Below are 18765 nucleotides of genomic sequence, written 5' to 3' on the forward strand. Positions count from 1 at the left end.
ACGAGGGACGATTCGCAATTTCCTCGGAATACGAGCATGCAAATGTTCGGGCAAGTGTCCTTAAATTTAAGCCAGGTGTTCAACGTTGGAGTGCAGCGGAAATGCAATTCTAATCAATGCAACGTTCATTGACAAAATTGTAATGCAACGTCCGATTTATACATCGAAATCCCCCTTCTGCATGGAAAATTATTGAGATTCCGTTGGCTTATGCAAGTGCAAGGCGAACTGAATGTTAACTGTTTCCTGAGCGTATAAAATTTGGGGTATATTTGGCCTATGATATTTCAAGTAACAGGAGGACCCCAAAAACTGCAGCCCTCCTGTCTACTACGACAATAGAAACGTGACCGTTTTTGAGTAGACATTTAAGTGGTCTCCAATTAGGTTTCGGCACCTCTCCTAATCGGCTGTAGACGTTATAGCATTGCAAAATTCCGTGCTTAGACTACAAATAGAGGAGAAATTCTAAACAAAATCGACTGGGTTTTTCCACTTTGTGTTCCATTGCTTTTAGGCGAGGACACGTGTTTGTATAGTCTATCGAAACAGGGTCAATCGATTCATATATTATTTTTATGTCACTGTCTGTATGCGCTTTGTTGTTAGAAAGAAGATATTGATCATTGAAAAAATGACCTCTTTGCTCGGCACATTTGCTCCTCTAATAGAAAAAAATTGCGCCGAATGTAGCTTTCGAAAGTACCACCCTTCGTGACATCACAAGCATTATCGTCGCGTCACACCCATCGTTTGTGTCATTGGAAATAAGATTATCTCGGTTTAGCTGAGGCAAAATCTCAAACTTCGCTAATTAACATTGCCTCCAATTCCAGTTCATGCCACTTACAACATTGTTCCTAGACAACAAACACCTTCCTTAATTCCACTGCAAATAGGTATTGCCATTGGCTCAAGGTCTCAACTCATCAATTTTGACTTCGCTCGGGGTTGTCCAAAGTTAAAGGGATGATTTCTGATGTTATTTGGGATTCGAGGGTGATAGAGGCCGCCAGTTTAATGCGTCATCCACAATGCGTATCGCGTCTATCGATCCAGACTACAGACGGGGCCACGCAAAAAACCGCTTGGCTAGACATACTATGAAGCCTGGATCGAATCCTTAGTAGTAAATAATTAATTGGGCGGTTCCGCGCCAAAGGTCGTCTGATGGGGTAAATTGAGTCCCGAAAAAGGCTTTAATTACCATCTGCTTTTCAAACAGTAATCGTCGCTCTTGGATTAATCATGGTCAATTTGAATAGCATTCAGGAACGAAGTGTGACTAAGCACGGTCGAAAATGAGTTCATTAACGATTAGCCGTCAGCCAAATGTCGCCATCAGGCGCCTTGTATTTGTTTACGGTTGCAAATTGTTGTAAGGTAAATATTGTCGATTTTTGTCTAGCGAGAAGGTAAATAGGTCTGACCTCTATCGGTTTACCGCCGCCGAAAAACCCCATGACAACACAATTTCGTCTACTGAACCTTCGCTTGCACCCCTCGTCGATCAAGGCAGTTGTAGGAAAACCCTCATTAACCACTGCCGCAATACCGCACCCTTGAATGGAGGCGCAGTCCGCCCTCTGCAGAATCGGACTCGAACAACTGCAAGGAAAATCAAACAGGGCGTAAGGAGGGGAGAGCCCTGTCCTGGCGGCCATAAATCCAGACACCCTCTTTTCGCTTATGTGACCCATTCATCCCTAATATCGGCTTTTTCCGATCAATATTAGACGACGTGACACTCAATAGGGGTACCGACTATATAATAATTAGGCAACCGTGTTGCATCATTTTTTCTTTACTACTGGTATCACGCTAGTCCCTATCAGCACACAAAGTGCCCCAATGGATAACCCAGGCGATAACCTTTCAAATTCCGAATATCGCTCAATGTTGATGACTGAAGACAAAGAGGGTTTTTGCGCACGCCTCGTATATATCCGAATCAACATTAAAATAGAATTCTATTACGACATGTGTGGCGATCATCTTCCGTGTGATGATTACGCGCCTCCGATAATGTTTAAAATTGGCTCATTAATGCGGGCGACGATAACCTTTTGGCCTAGTTTCGGAATTTGTCAGTTTTCCAAAGAGATCGTAGTGAAATGTAAAGTTATCCGTCATGCCGATTCATTTCCCCATTTCACTTGGGTATTCTGGAACTTCGGTGTTGCAGGTTTCTCCGCTCCGCTTCTCTCGCAGTTCCAAGTCGCACCAGTCGGTACCATACTTTTCTCAAATTTTCGTTCACCACAAAGCACTATTAGCTGCAAAACAACGGCATCGACCATCTCCTCCAATTGCGAGATCCGAGAATTCCTAATTTCACATATGCACACGTAGTTGTACGTTGTGGTGATTGTACAGTGTAACAAGTTTTACGGATGAAAGACAATAAGCTCCTTATCTCCTTTTACACGAGGTTTTTGAACTACTGGGGCCTGGGGGGAGCAAGTGGTGATCCGCTCGGGCAACTGAAATACTCGCCTTTCTGATATCCGAACGTGTCTCTCTGAACGGCATCTTATCGGTGGCCGAATCTGCATGTCTTAAATTCAACTATATCTCTTCATGAAAACAACCTTGAGGCCGATTAAATTGTAATCGAAACGGTGGTGCTTCTTCTTTTTTTGTTTTTTTGAAGACGGAGAGTTTCACTGTCCTCAACCTGCTGCCCATCTGACTGCACCGTTATGAGGACGCTTTACTTAAAATAAGTGTCCGTCCGCTTCGCGTCGTTCACAACGCGGCAGTAGCGTGCGCGAAAGTGGCACCTTCCACGCGCGTTGGGAAAATGACCTTTTCGCCCCCTGGCAAAAAATGTGAAATATCCAACGCGGACGTCACGGGGAAATGGATGATGTTTTCAGGAGTCCGAAGCCTCGCCTTGAAATTTCCTTTTCGCAAGTGAGTTTCACTCCACAAGCGGCTTAAAAGTCACAAGGTTAGTCGTGTCTCTATAAGCCGTAACGAAAAAGCTTCAATTAGCAATAATTACTAATAAGCTACTACATAGTTACACCCGGGACGATAACCGAAGCGTAATTGGTACGGTCCCAAAGCGGTCGCTGGCGTACAGCGGATGTTCGGAAATCGCTCCCCATTTTAGGAACGAAGTGGAAATAAAACCGTACTTAGACGCCACCAGTTACCGGAACCTGTACGCACCCATTACCAGTCGCAATATCTCAAAGGAACTCAAGTTACTCTTTTGGGTTCTCTAGAACTAAAATTTCCAACACTCTCTTGCGAGAGAGAACCCTCGGTTCCTCCATACACGCGCATACAAACCGGGCCTCATAAATTTGCAGGAGACAAACCTGAAGCTTTCGAAAAATCGTAGATGGTGTCGGCGATAAGCCGACTGACCAAATGCCGAACTTGAGTTATGGCTGGCCGATAGTGCGTCACCAACACGGCCCAAATACTTCGTGGTCGATGCTGGCTTGGTGTGACCTTTGGGAATTTATGTGCGATGTTGGGTGTTAGCCGAGACAGCGAATTCCCGAAAGTGGTTCCATGGTAAACGTAAACTACAAATATCACGTTTCCAAAGCGTAAACCAAATCTGAAGATTTATAAATGTCGATGTTCTCGAATTCTTCTCAGAGCGAAAGTTTGGAATCAATTGTATTTTAAGTCCAAGTGTTAAGACGACCTAGCAAGGTTGTCTGGGCCCAACAATTAAACGCAATGGTCAGCGGCGACCGCAGAAAAAACCAAAACGACATCAAGGGGCGCTATTCTCGAACCCGATCCGAATTACCCTTCGGCTTCCTTCACAGTTTTTTAAACCGTCTGAGGGTAATTTGAGTGAGAGCTGCTGATTCCAGAACTTTCCGACAATACAATTTAGGGTTAGCAGCGATGAGGGGCCTTCTTAACCGAAGAATATGCCCCCGGATAGGAGACTAATCGACCTCATTACAGGTTAGCTACCGTCTGCCGCACATCGACATTTTGTAAGGCCGACGGCATAAACCTGGCGGTTACGTTTCTGTCTGTCTGTCTGTCTGTCTGTAGTGGTGATATCGGTCGATTGTGTCTGATAATAATTATCAGACTTATATGGAGGATGCGTGTTCTGGCGAAAGCGGTCAGCGGTGGTGACGGGTACCGCCGCGTACCCCGACAATATGTAATTACTGCGGACCGGACCCGGTACTTATAAAATGAAGGCGAAGACTCAATTTCGGTCGAGGAAAAAAAGAAGGCGACTCAGGACGGGTTTATCGTTTTGCAAGGAAAAAGAGAATGTTGAACTCGTGATCCTTTGATGGAGATGGCCTGAATACATCCCTTGTATTCGTTGTCCCCCAAAAAGCTTGGCTCAAACCGATCTTGGGTGCCCGCGTACTGTGGAGTTTTTGCCCATCCAGGATCACTCATCAAACTTTATCGTTCGATTCCTTTCGGTTTCTGGTTCGGTCTTCATCATGTTCCCACAGTTTTGTTTCTTATTTATTATTAACTTCTCTTCAATGTTTTCCTTCCTAGTGCACTGCCTGCGTTTCACATTTGCTACCTGCACTTTGATCCGAAACTGGTAGCAGTGAAGAATGCTGCGATCGCGAATGCCGATTTCCAGACAGAACTGAGTGTCGTCGTCCTCGTCACGCGCGATCCGTCTCACGACGATCGGTGTCCACCTACTTTCCAACGTCTGGAATCGGCCGACGTGTCCATCCTGCATATTCGTCCTGCGCGTTTCGGAGTCGATTCTTTTTCCAAAACTGTTGTGTCCAGTATTAGATTTCTCTTTCAGCAGGGCTTCTACCGATTTTACAACAAAACGTTTCAAACAGCGCTTCACTTGAAACCTTTCGGAAAGTGTCAGGGGTACAAGTGCATCAAAATTACCGGCGAATTTTCCGGAAAAGCGTGTTTTCTAAAAGCTACGCGAGTTTACTTTAATGCCTTGGACGAAAACAAAATATTAAAATGAGGAAACGCCGTTTGAGAAGTGCAACAAACGCACGTTAATTCAAGATTATCTGGTCGTTTTGAAGCACGAATGTTATTTGGTGGAAAATGTCCCGAATAAAGGAAATTGACGCTGTGCGTGTCGCTTATGCAATTTCTAGCATTTTTGATTTCACTTTCCCTTGAAATTTCCTATATTTTATTATCGTTGAGACCAGACATCCTCAAAAGCTGCTGTAAAAATGTTATTTTTCCTCGACATTGATACATTTGATTGATACCTGCCGGGCAGTAATCCACAGGTAGCGGGACATTATCGGCATCTACCAGGCAACTACCGTTGTGATTTTTCGATAATTGCGCTCTGCAAATGGGCGGTGTGAGATGGGTGGACAATATTCCTTGCCGTTTCTCAATTTTTAGTAGCACTTCACCGTTATTCTGATCGTAGACAACATGCACACATACACGTAATTTACCATGTATTATTATAATAATCATAGATTTTCATCTGCAAATGACTAGTTTGCGAGATGTAGAGAGTGAAAAAATCACCTTTTTCTTTCAAGTTTCGCTTGTGGCTCCGACAATGTTTGATATACACTGACTTTCAAAAAAACCGCAACACCAAGAAGAACACATCGTACACGTTTGAAATTCTGGCATTACGTTGGGTCGGGTAATGGTCAAAAACGATCAAAACATCAAAAGAAAATTATTGTGAATAAGTGAAAAAATTTAATAATAATTTAATAATGGGTGGTATCTCCTCATAAATTAATACATTCCTTTAAGCGACGTGGCATGCTTAAAATTAAATTGTCAATATCTTCCTGTGGTATTGTACCCCAGGCAATCTGCACCTGCTCGCGGAGTTAATCTATGGTCTCTGGAGGGCGAGCTAAACGTCGAAGTCTCCGACCCATCATATCCCATACGTGCTCTATTGGGGACAAATCTGGAGGACGAGCTGTCCAAGGCAAAGTATCCAAATTTTCAGCTTCCAAATACCTCAAAGTATCGTCGGCTACATGTGGTCGCGCATTATCCTGTTGAAATGTGTTTAGGGTTCAGGTTAGTTCAGGTTAGTCCAGGATGGTCGTGCATGTTTGGTGCAAGAACCGGTTCTAAGACACTATTAATGTACCTCTGAGCATTTAATCTATCATAAATGAAAACAAGAGGGGACCGACTACCGTACTGGATGGCACCCCAAACCGTGACACCTGGTGTTAAGCCAGAATGACGCCTTTCCAAAAAGTCCAAGTTTAATCGCTCTCCTCTGCGCCTTCTAACACGTAACCGTTCATCAGATCGCCATAAACAAAATCGGCTCTCATCACTGGACACGATTCTTCTCCACCCATCCAGCCATTGCACTCTCAGACGACACCACTCCAGTCGGGCCACCCTGTGGTTTCGTGATGATGGAAGCCGACGCATGGGACGATATGAATTTAGTCCAAAACTTCGAATTCTGCGATACATCGTACTAAGGGAGGCCCTTCGATTTAGGGTGGCTAGGACCCAGTTAGCACCAAGAGACGGAATTGTTTCAAACGGGGCGCCTGTCGCTGAACGACGAAGTCGCCGGTCTTCGCGTCATTCTTGGACGGCCACTACCACGATGACGATTTACTGACCCTTCGTTAGACCAATCTCTCCAAGCTCTTAGCATTGTTGATGCGTTTCGATCCAATCTACGTGCAATTTCGCGGAAAGGTAAACCTGCCTCGTGCATACCAACAATCCTTCCCCTTTCGAAGGGAGTTAACTGCCGATAAACTGCGTTTTGGCGTACACGAGGCATTTTGCCCTACCACACATTCAATACGGTACTAACAGAAATACCTTTATCGCTATCCGCCTGTAAAAAAATGTGCAAAAAGAACAGATAAAAAAGTAAATAAAAACTTCATATCGCGTTAAAATGCGAACTTGAAATTTTTATCATTTTTTTCTCTTCACAAGGCTAAAATCATACCAAAATTTCAAATAATAGATGTACAAAAAGAAACTGAGCAATAAAGTTATATGCAACAAAAAAACATACTTAAGCACGTTCAATTCGCCTGCAATTGTGAGCAGGTGTTGTTTATTTATGACTTTTTATATGATAAAAGTTTCAGTTGCTCAGGAGCTATAGTTCAGTGCACAAAACGTAAATAGAGACATGGACATTTCCAAGCAATATTTGAGAATATCAATGGTGGTCTGTTTTAAACTGAAAAAAAATGCTGCTGAAACAACAGAAATGGTTGATTCGGCTTGGGGAGATAATTCTGTTGGTGCTTCAACTGTTAGGAGATGGTTTAAGAGGTTTTGTGAGGAAAATTTTTGTCTTGAGGACGATCCACGTGCGGGTGTCGAAAAAAAGTTTCAAGACGAAAAACTGCAAACTTTACTGGATGAAAATCCATGCCAAACTGAAAACCAGCTTGCAGAGCAGTTAGGAGTAACTCGACGAGCAGTTTCAGTTCGATCGTATGGAATGGGAAAAATTCAAAAAGCAGGAAAATGGATTCCTCATGAGCTAACCGAAGACGATAAAAATCGAAGAGTTGACATCTGCATGAACTTGCTTTCTCGGCATAAAAGAAAGAATTTTCTGCACAATATTATTACGGGAGATGAAAAGTGGATTTTGTATGACAGTCCTAAGCGCAGAAAAACGTGGGTTGACCCAGACCAGCCATCCACATCAGTTGCAAAACCAAACATTCATGCCAAGAAAATCTTACTGTGTATTTGGTGGGATTGTAAAGGAGTCATTTACTACGAGCTTCTGGAACCCGGTCAAACTGTTACAGCTGCCCGTCATCAGGCCCAAATGATCAAATTAAGCGATGCTCTGGAGGAAAAAAGACCATTTACGGGCCAAGGAAGTCGGAAAGTGATAATGCTCGTCCGCATGCAGCTAAACCGACCCAGGAACTCGTCTTCTCGTTAGGCTGGGAAATGCTCCAGCATGCGGCGTATTCTCCAGACTTGGCTCCGTCCGACTTCCACTAGTTCAGATCCGTGCAGTCTCATTTAGCTGACCAACGATTCTTTAACGTTGAAGGTATTCGAAAATGGATAACTATTTTTCGTCGAAACCACTGAGCTTCCATCACGAGGGCATCCATCGTCTACCCGGTAAACGGCAAAAGACCATGGACAGTTATGGAAATTATTTTGATTACCGATATTTTCAATAACTATGTTTTTAATGAAGCTCAATTTCACCGAAAAATGCTCAGTTTCTTTTCGTACACCTTTTACACACGATGCGTTCTTCTTGGCGTTGCGGTTTTTTCGAAAGTCCAGTGCATTTATTTCGAATTTTCACAGCGGCAATGTCCGTTCGTGGTCCGAACACTGCGCGGATCAAGTGATTATTTATTAACATCTACGGGGACCTTCAAGGTTCGCATCCACTGGATTGAAAATGGCTTCCGCTATTAATATAGATAAATGATGAGTGCAGTGGAAACGTTCAACCACTGCCCCATCTGTTGCTCGCCAGGAGCAAATTAATTCCGAACAATGAGGCGCGGGGTCGTTTTTCGATTCCGAATTTCCGCACGTATTTTTCGTTTTAATTATAACGTGACACGATAATTAAAACGGCAACAAAGCCCATGCACATCATAAAAATATCTATGTATGCATAAAGGGGGTAACTGACACGTTAATATTTACCGAAATTAATTGTTTTCGTCTGTCAGGCCCGCGCTAAAATGTCCGAAGTTGTTTTCTTCGAAGAACAATGCGAATTTAGTCGAGTCCAGGTAATGCCCTCAACGATCGAACAATAACGCATTTTAAATGTGATTTTTGATGATAACGGAGCAAGCATTCGTCTATTTTTGTCGGAAAAGCTTATCTGCAGACACGTCTCCTCATCTACGAGAAATGTTTGGAATTATTACAAACCGGCCCAGATTAAGTTCCGAAAATCGGAAAGCCAGACTTGACGTAATTTCCCTAATAAAACTTATGGTCTGGCGCTAATCATCAAATGGTATTACCCAGTGTTTGCACAAACAGACTGGGACGACGCTTCAAATAATAGAGGACGCCTCGTCTCAGTCGCGATTGTCGGAAAAAACGTTCAAGCACGCCCCTGGCGGGCCTCAACGCAAACGTCCCAGACGGTGAATCATTCACATTTTACACGAAATCAAATTAGCTTCAGATTTTCGAGTAATTGTGACAAAGGTGAAATTAAAAGCGCCATGCATGCTAGTAAAGGCTGCGGCACACAAACACCAAAACTTACGGGAGTGACTGCGGTAGCGGCGGCAGCGGACACAGTAGGGGCGGTTGGAGGAGCGGCGACGTCCTGCCGCCCGCGGCACGGGGGGCGCAGCAGCAGACACGAGGCCAGGCCGAGCACGGCGCCTGCCGCCGCTGCCGCTGCCAACGCCGCGACGGCCCACGAAGGCGGCAATCGGCGGGTGGTGAGGGGCGGCGAGGCGGGGTAATCCCCTACGATCACACCGACGGCTGCAACACCAAAGGGACTCCGTACTATCGGCAACATTTTCAGGAAAAAAAACTATATACCAAAACAAAAGCCCGAAAAGTCCTAAGAGAAAATCTGTTCGTTTGAGTAATTTATAGAAGGAAAATACAAAACAACACTAGAATTGGTAATGTAAAAATCGCAATGTAGATGGAGCTAGTGCGAGCAATGCGTTTTCGAATAAGCCCGCGTCGACCATGTCATGTGTCTCGTTTCTGTCCACGCTCTTTTCGTTGGACTGTGGATCGGACCAAGAGCAGCTCCACGCGTATCGAATGGACGAATTCCAGCTCAATACAGTCACTAACGTTATGGAAGTCGGCTTATTAACACCTTCGGTGCCATGATCACCATGTGATACCGAAATGAGCGCATGTCTATGGCTGTGCTCCTGCAAGACTTTCAATGAGTCCATCGCGATTCCAAACATGGTCTGTGACAATTTCCCATGTGGTCTCGCACGATTTCCAGATCGGACACGTAATTTCTAAGACTAATGAAGATCCCATAAGCAACTTCTCCCCAAATATGTAGACACCTCGTGCAAATTAAAATTCCATCTTCAAAAGCCCGAGCTGATGTGACTTGTGAAGGGGGCCAGGGGGGATAAAACCTGGTCATAAAATCCGGCCATGTCAGCCGTAAAACTAATTTGCAAGGTAAATTCGGAGCCCTTTTGCCTCGCCTTTTGGCGACACACGTTTCGAGAACCCGGCCCGCCGAAAGCGACAAGTGCATCATTCCGAATGCACGAGGGGCCCCCTTACACGTACGGAGGCCGGATTTTTACGTGTACCTGCACTTTGGGGTCTTCCTTTCTTCGTTTTTCGTCGACGACGAAGGGAAGACATTTGCATATTGCAAGCCCGGTCTGCAAATGCAGTCTCGAGATTCGGTCGGGCGCACCAGACAAAATAAAATTCTCGTTTTGTTTTCATGTGATAGCGCGGGTTGAGGTCACCTGAAGGTCGCCCCCGAGGGGGCGCGACGTTCAGAAGGGAGGCGCAACCAAGCAAGTGAATTTGCTCGATTTCACTTTGAAATTTTAAACATTTGGTATGTAAATTAGACCCTGATGGACGTTGAACTGTTTACTGGCAAACAAAGGGTCATAACATTTGGCAAATAAGCCGATATAAATGCATCACGGTTGTCCGGTTTTCGGGCGGCGACGAAATTTCGTGACCATCTTCTGATGGGCGAGAATACCCCCTCGAGAATAATAATGGTCATTTTTGGGTCCACCACCAAAACCAAGAATAATACTTGTAGAAGTCACCAGTACCCAAGCGCAGTTACATAATTTGGTCGATGTCTCTTCAATCATTTACGATGAATATCAAGTTTTCACTTGCCCATATTAAGCAATCGCGTCGTCTAGACGAGAATAGATCTCGTTTCTCGAATGAATAGAACAAGGCCATCACAATCTGCACTTTCCATAATTTTGCGTCTAGATGACTGCTTTATTACTTCCATTTGAAGGCAATTGCTCAGTAAAAGTACAGATAATCGGGCAAAAACTAGCCGACTGCATCAAAGGTTACCACCGATAAATTCACGTAGATTGCTAGTAATTGCTAAATGCGCCGTATAACTGATTCAAGGTTCAGATGGAATGGAGGCCCTGTTTATATGGTGCTACTGGTAGAGGAACAGCACTGGAGAAGAGACGTAAAATGGGAAGATTTAATTAACCTTTGATAACAGATCTGAATTTTCAAATTGGACCAGCGCATCACTTAAGAGGAATGACGTAAATATTACTTAGCGCGATGATTCTACGAAGTACATTACGAACTCCTCTTTGATGTGATTCCATTGCGACAGTCATCTTCAAATTTGAAGATTATAGCATATGGAAATTCTATTATAATTTTTACGCCTCACTGAACGGGCGAAAAGTCAGTCCAGGATTAGTAAGTCCATGTAAGTGTCATTAACCTTAAACCTAAACACAAGAAAGAAAAATTCTATGTCCACCATCGTGGTGCACGGAATCACTCCAAGACAATTTGAAAAAAAAACGTCGATTGGTGCTTCAGTTTTAAAACCCGTAAAAAGGCGTCGTTTCAGCAGACAGATCAAGATCAACATCGATTCTTTCGATTCTGAAAATTTTTCATTTCTTCTCTAACTTTCAATTTCACCACCAATTGACATCCCAATCAGCGCCTCAACAGCACCGACCGTAAGTGGAAGTTGGTGGTGAAATACTGCAACAGTTGACGTCCTGGATCCTTTAAAATGCAGCTGGATCTTAAGCCACTTTCGAGATTACGTAAATAGGGGTAAAAACTCATATCTCAAACACTAAAAGAGATGTTGAGACACATGAAGATTGGCGCACAAAACGGTATAATAGGCACTCCCTAAGAGCCAGCAGAAATTTGCTTGATAAGGAATGTACCAGTAAAAATGTGCGACAACACCCATCATATTTCCACATTTTTATCTGGAAAAATTCCCCATGAAGTATCATATAAGTGCATTAAACGCACTTATGATTTTGAAGTAAAAGGCAATCGTGAAAGAACTCGACCACGGATGACCACCAAAACATTGCGTAAATTACTAACTGCGACGCATCAATGAATTTTTAAGAAAAACTCGTCTTAAAATCGGCAAAAAGTTTTCCAGGCCCGTATTAAGAAACGAAAGTTGCTGATCATTCTTGACAAATTAAATGTCAGAGAGTACAACCATGACTGTCACGTTGAAGCATATAAAAAGAAGTGCAATGGAAAAGCGGTCTTAGTTTCCATTTATCGCTTGCCATAACGCGGCAACAAAAACGAAAACAAAATTAGATCTGTTTGCATCATGAAAGTTCTCCATTGAATGCGCAATTTGTCTCCCAGCAACGAAATTTTTTTCCATTGTCGTTCGCGAGATCCCTATTTGGGACATTCGTTTTTTGGACACACTGGTAATCCACCAAAATTTAATTTAGTTTCTTTGAGTCGCGCCTATCAGACCAGTGCACTGGCGACTTCGTCTGGAAAACACTGTCCATGACACCAGCAAACTGGCTAACGTTCTGTTTTTACTTCAACGTTTCTGGAGATATAACCCTTTCGGTGGAGTTGCGGCGAGCCTCCTCCAGCAGTTCGACAGAGGGCTCTTTGACAGATCCACCTTTGAAGCGGCCCCAAAACATGGAGGTGTGGAACTCTCCGAAGACTCTACGTGCGCGTGCAAAACGAGATCATTAAAATACCGTAAGTTTTCAGTTTTTGAGATATTAGAATAATTGCTAGGTGAGGATCGAACAATGGCGAAACGGCGAACGTGTTTTGTCTAGGCCACGGCTAACTCGGTCCCGAAATCGTGGAAAAGAGAGTGTCCAGAAGCTATTTTGAAACGGCCACAGCGGTAGGACGCAGCTGGCGTTGACGCAATAGTCGTGGACTAGTCCTAGCTATGTGGTCCTAGTCGAATTTCTATTTTTCACGACCGTTTGTTTACCGAAAAACAATTCGACGCGACGTCTGGCTATTTCCAAATAATTTCGTATGGCATGAAAAAGCGCTCGATCCAGACGAAATGTAAACCGATTGGTTTACACTAAACCCATTCATAAAATGCGCTGCCGATCGAACCGTTCTATTTTCAAAACGGGTGCAGACGAATAATAAACTTAAGCTGCCAGAAATAGATCCAGATTTTTATTATGGCAGTGCTGTTTGGTCTCCGGGGAGGTTGTAAAACCGTCATTAGTACCTCTAAACTGCGACCGGTATATGAAAAATGAATCAAAGTACCCAACCGGTTGTTCTCCGACTCCCCCTTTTCGGAACCAGTCCGAGACACACTCGCTCGGTGCAATCATTAATGCCGCATACGTTTTTTCTTCAAATCTGTTAATTGATTGCTGACCTTGATAGTCTAGACCCTCTTTTATTACACTCTTTTTTTTATATTTTTTTTTAGGGGGGAGGAGGGGGGAATTGTCGCCTAAAAAAGACAAATCGTACAGTCGTGCAACCGGAAAACGAAATTAGGTACCTACGTGAAATGTTTACGCTATTAAGCCGAGTAATTGGCGCTGATCGATGCACCGCGACCAGCAATAATTTGCGTTAATTAAACACAAGTTCTCAAACAAAACATCCCCCCTTTTAGTCAAAGTTGCATCCCTCAACCGTGACGTTACACGAAAGAGTGCCGCAACCAACATCTGTTGCAGTTGTTGCTGGAAGCAAATTAGAGGAACCTCGATCGACGAAGAGGAGGCAATAACGACCACTTGTCGTACGGGGTGTCCGTTTAACACCCCCTCGCACACGTATGAGTTTACGCATTTGTGATTTCGAAAAAACAGTCAATTACGGGGTCGCGCATGCGGCTGATGAAGATCAGTTTCAGAATTGGTGACGACCCCACAAGGTGTCCCACTAAAGCGGGGGGGTACGAAGTGTTATTGTCCTAAATGGCACTAGCTGCGTTTTTCCGCACGATAGAATCTCCTCCTAATTCTGTGTTGGTTCCTAATTTTTTTTTTCTCCCTGGGATGCACCGACCCGAAGTTATGACGTCTAAAAAGAGATGTCAGGCATTTGCACTGAGTCGTGAAAGGAAATCAATACCTCAGTTAATTTAAATGAAATTTTGATCATTTTAGGACGAGTCCGGGGATGAAATCACCTTAGCACGCACGAACAGTCGCCGGGTCGGAAATGTACACAGATTATTCATAATACCAACTTCAGTTTTCACCTTTTCAACTTCACTTTTTTCACTTTTTCAAACGGATCATTGTGTTTTCTGTGACGTAGGACGAAAGAATATTGAATTTTCTTCAGTTCGACGCAAAATGACGTAATATTCATCTTAAACGTTCATGAAACTATTAATTATTCAAGTGTCCGAGTGTTTAGCACGCATTGGAGTGGTATCAATGTTGTTTGCTTCAAATTTGCTCATTTACGGGTTTCTTTCCCTTCGAAATCTGTTTATTTTAAAACTAGCCATCAAAACGAAACATACTCAACAAGAACTTATTAGTGTGATTTATGTAATTGGTCCATGTGATGGAAATTGTTTATTAGCGTCCCAGCACAACGATTTTCTAATCGAGGACATTCCAATATAAGGGGCCTAGAACGTCTAAAGGAGCGTTTTGAACGGACGGGAATTGTTAATTACGAAACGAAAACGTGAAAGAAGAGGGTCTCAGAAGAAGTAAATGAACTTCACATCACTTTATCAACAGTAGAAGACCCAAGCATTAGCGTAAGAGATATTACTCAAGACATCGAAATTATGGCAGCGCATGCTTAACACTCAGGCACTCCGCCATAAATGCGAGTTTTCCTGAAACATCTAATTAACAATTCCATTAACGTTCAAGATAAATATGACATCATCTTATGCCAAAATGAAAAAGTGTTTGCTTCGAGTCGCTGTGCTCTCGGGTTAAAGAAAACTACGAACTAACGCAGGATCAGAGCAAAATTCTACCACGCGAAAAAATGCAGACGGTCCGTTTAAGAAAATGAGCGCCCCGATTTTTTTGAGACACCCTGTAGGAGTGGCACTAATTTTAAAACGCGCTTTCATTAGCCTCATATCCGTCCTAATAATAATTTTTTTTTCTAAAACTACCCACAAACTCATAGAAGCACGAGGAGCTAAACGGAGAGCTAAACGGACACCCTGTATGCAGCGGGTAGACCCAAAGACTTCACACACTACAAAACGCATGCGCTGTCCTGCGAACAGCTACAGCCACATTCATTTTCTCAGCTTGTTCAAAAGCATACTGGCGTGAATTTTGCTTTGCGTGACTCGTCTCACGTTCGTGCGTTAAAAACTACGTTCCTCACACACACGAAATTGTCTTTAACGCACCGCATTGCTGACCGACTCCGCTTTGGGTTGTTCGATTTTGCGCAACTGCAATCGGTGCGCCCTACATATTGCTTTCCGCACTCGTTGGGAAAAGCGATTTTCCAATTTTCACAAATGAAACGAAAAAGAGCGGGACCGTACGAATTAGCTTTAAGTGTTTGAATACGATTGAATTTTAGAACGGCTGCTGAGGATTCGATTAGGAATTTTGGCATCGACCCATACGCGGAAATTTTCAAAAAATTAATAATTTTTTTCAAGATGGGAACGTTTACATGAGCGGAATTAGTCTTCAAATTCCTCTGGAAGCCTCCAAAAATGTCTAATTTAAACTGGTTCCCGTTAAACGTCGAACTTTATTGCTTTTCGCCTTTTGAGCATGCAGATAGGCGTTCCATCCCAACATCCTTAGATGCCGCAAATCCACCAAATGTAATACCCCGAAAGAATCTCATTGCAAATAAATCGTGAAGGGGCTTAGGGGTTAATTTAAGTCGTGCATATCTGCCCCAGACGCATTTTTCCTCGACACATGTTGGGCATAATGGCGAAACAGAGATCACGTGCCAGACAGACGTCTGACGCCGATATCGATCCCCCAGGTTCGTTCCAGGGGTGGATCCAGAGGCCTACATAACCAGAATTTCCAATGAGCTTTCTCACTCTGTAAAAGGTTTAATCCACATTCCCTTGAAGCACTTATCTAAAAAAAATTGCCCGCCATTATCAATTTCCCCCGTAACCGGAGATATTTCGCACCCGGAGTATCTCTGATGAGTTTATTGATCCTCCCAACTGGAAGAAACTGGAACAAGGTCCTCGAGTGTCTTTGTCCTTTGGGGGATGGATTAGTACAGGTGCAAAGTGATGGAAAGGGAAATAAGAGGTGCGTGATTTTGAAGTGAATCTCGAAGAAGATAAAATCCCTCGAGATGTTTATTCGGCGAAACTTTAAATTGACATCTTAAAAAGTCCTTTTTATCTGCCATCAGTTCGTGTTGCTCACCTCATTTCTCATTCCAGCCGCGTCTCGGGAGGAAATTCGGATTTTTTACGACACCTTCGCAAGATTGTCTTTGGAAAAAAGTTGCCATTTTACACGATTGTTGATAATATTAGTTGTGATGATGGTGAATCGCCCTCGAGCGAAAGAGTGAAGCGTGGAAAAATCGACGCCATTAACATAAATAGAATTAGTTCCCCCGCTAGCTCTGCCTAGAAATAATTTCCTTCAATTAAAAAACTTCGTAGAGTGATGTTTTTACGATGTACACCCGTGAACAGCTCGTCGTCGAAATTTATAACCGTGACACTTCATAATGTCACCTCTAATTTTTAGATGACGTGCCACGACGTATAAAGGGAAAACTAACAAGAAACACCAGCGTTCTATAAATAGAGGTTACACAACTCCGATGTGGTCTAGACTCTTTACATTATGACAAGTGACATTTAACGCCTTGACGTCACAGCCGCGCCTGATGTAGCCCTCTCTCGGGTCGAAACGTATCGACCTCCCGTGAGCGCGTCCGAAATTGAATTGTTTGATGCTTCCCGGGGCTGCTGGGGGGATTTCGGGAATTGTTTATATTGCTCCCCATGGCGGAAAGGCCATCAGGGGGGGGGGGGGGAAGAAGGAGTATAAGGACGCGAGTATATCGAGGCAGCTGTGTCTAGGTCAGACGAGTTTTAAAGGCCCGCTATGCAGGTGGAGCAGGCCGGTATGCACTCCTCGTCGCTGGGAAAATGCCACCGACAGTTCGAAAATATGTCGGGTGGAAAATTTTAACGGTGTTCCTCAATAGTTATTTACGTAACAAGTGCCGGAAGTGACATCGCTGGCTGATCGCGGCCGACGCGAAGCGGAGCGGATTTAAAATCGCGTTTCTCTCGGAAGACGCTATGACCGAAACGTCGACTGATGTCATGGAATGGAACAAGAACTGTCGCGTTGAACCTTACGAGAAATTGCGATGGAAGAGTGCCGTTAGTCTCGACTTGTTTCTTGCCGTAGCTCGGGGAAAAAATTTTGAAGTCGAACGTTTCGATATAATCGAAAAACCGACGATAATTCGATAGGCCCATTTGAACCGTGGAACTACTTCGTCGAATGCGTAGCTTTTTTCCCATTCGCGCAAATCGGCATCTATTACCGTTTACGAGATCTTCTCTCTTTAAGATATCCTGGATGCGAAGTCAGAAGGCGGTGTCAATCAGTCTACACCTCCTTCCGACTATTTTGGAAACAGTTAGCTGAGGTAAAAGAAATAAAAAGCAAGTCAGAGACGAGGAAGTAACTAAAAATATGTTGAATCATCACTTTTGGCTAAATGCGACGTGCCGCATCTCTCAAAAGCGATAAAAAACGAAATTTTATTCGAGTTAAATAAATATTTCCCAGAAATGTTTCCCATCGGCGTAGTGTCCATAAGTCTCTTCCCCAAGTTTGCAATCGTTCTGCTTAGGTTTTTTCTTTAACGTTACCTGTAACTTTGGCTAAGTTTTGAAATTCCTTCTCCGCGGTGATTAATCTGCGAAGCAGCGACTACGGCCCGTCTAGACGCATAAGAGGCCCTTATTCCAGCTTCGTCTAGCCGCCATCGGATTCCAGATTTAGTTTCCCCCCTCGCTTCACTATATCGATCGTGGTCTGAATGTCTAGCCGTTCCTCCCCGCAGGGGGGTTCGTTTTTTCCAAACGCCTTATTTCTATCTGCCGGCGACAAAAGCCCCAAGGGTTGGGGGTTTCTGTTAACCTCTCGACACCGTAATTCGGGTTCTGGCCCGAACAACTTTAACTGCTCAGAACGGAAAAAAAAAGTTCCCATTCTGGCCAGACTTTATGGGCCACATAAAGCTGTCATAGAGCGCCTGTTTTTTTTAATAGGTTTTAAAACTCTTTTCATCATTTGTTGTAAGTGTGGAACATTGTCGGGCAATAAATCCGGTTCATTTTTACGATGCCCTCCAGTCGGCTAGACATAACAAACTTTGTAGGTTCTGAGAGCCTGAATTGACGTTCTTTATAGGGACACCCAGATTTATCGTTAATTAATGGTGGGATAAACCGGCGGTGGAATTGACGATCGTCCGGTTTGCGGTCTTCAAGTGCACCGATGCACATGCACTCGGTCTGAACCCTGTACATCGCTATCTTATCAAGAGCGATGTCTGGGCTTCAGCACTGCCCGTCTAGACTCCAGATTCCGGGAAATCGTCCTTTGTTTTTGTTGCAGTCGCCCCTTTGTCTGGCCGGTTGCGGTCAGGCCTCCACTGGATGACGGCAATTATCTTCCGTTTTTTTGGCCCATGTGAGACCGCAGGGCTGGTGCGATTACTTATTCAAATCGGCCCTTTTAATGTAAGCAAACAACTCGTCTAGCGAAGCCGTCGACGCCTAGATGGAGCACGTAAAAAGAAACAGTCCATCGGCCTTATGTTGGTTTATGTCGGATAGTAATTTGTGTCCCA

General features: G+C 43.9%; 2 protein-coding genes across 5 annotated transcripts in view; one reads left to right on the forward strand and one right to left on the reverse strand.

The window, feature by feature from the left end:
- Positions 1 to 18765, reverse strand: part of LOC136348308 (uncharacterized) — an 86272-nt gene that overhangs the window by 29898 nt on the left and 37609 nt on the right. For 2 of the 3 annotated variants that reach the window (XM_066299056.1, XM_066299057.1), the window contains exon 3: positions 9197 to 9423. The exons of the other annotated variant lie outside the window; for it this stretch is intronic. In XM_066299056.1, the coding sequence (XP_066155153.1) occupies positions 9197 to 9423 (227 nt within the window). The remainder of the gene's footprint in view (positions 1 to 9196; positions 9424 to 18765) is intronic. 3 annotated transcript variants of the gene reach the window in all.
- LOC136348302 (heat shock cognate 71 kDa protein-like) overlaps positions 1 to 18765 on the forward strand; it is a 78474-nt gene that overhangs the window by 3997 nt on the left and 55712 nt on the right. Inside the window, exon 1 of one of the 2 annotated variants that reach the window (XM_066299045.1) lies at positions 11758 to 12663. The exons of the other annotated variant lie outside the window; for it this stretch is intronic. The gene's annotated coding sequence lies outside the window, so the exon portion shown is untranslated. Of the gene's footprint in view, positions 1 to 11757; positions 12664 to 18765 lie in introns of those variants that run through there. 2 annotated transcript variants of the gene reach the window in all.

This window comes from Euwallacea fornicatus, chromosome 32 (genome assembly GCF_040115645.1).
Source record: "Euwallacea fornicatus isolate EFF26 chromosome 32, ASM4011564v1, whole genome shotgun sequence".
Taxonomy (NCBI): Eukaryota; Metazoa; Arthropoda; class Insecta; order Coleoptera; family Curculionidae; genus Euwallacea; species Euwallacea fornicatus.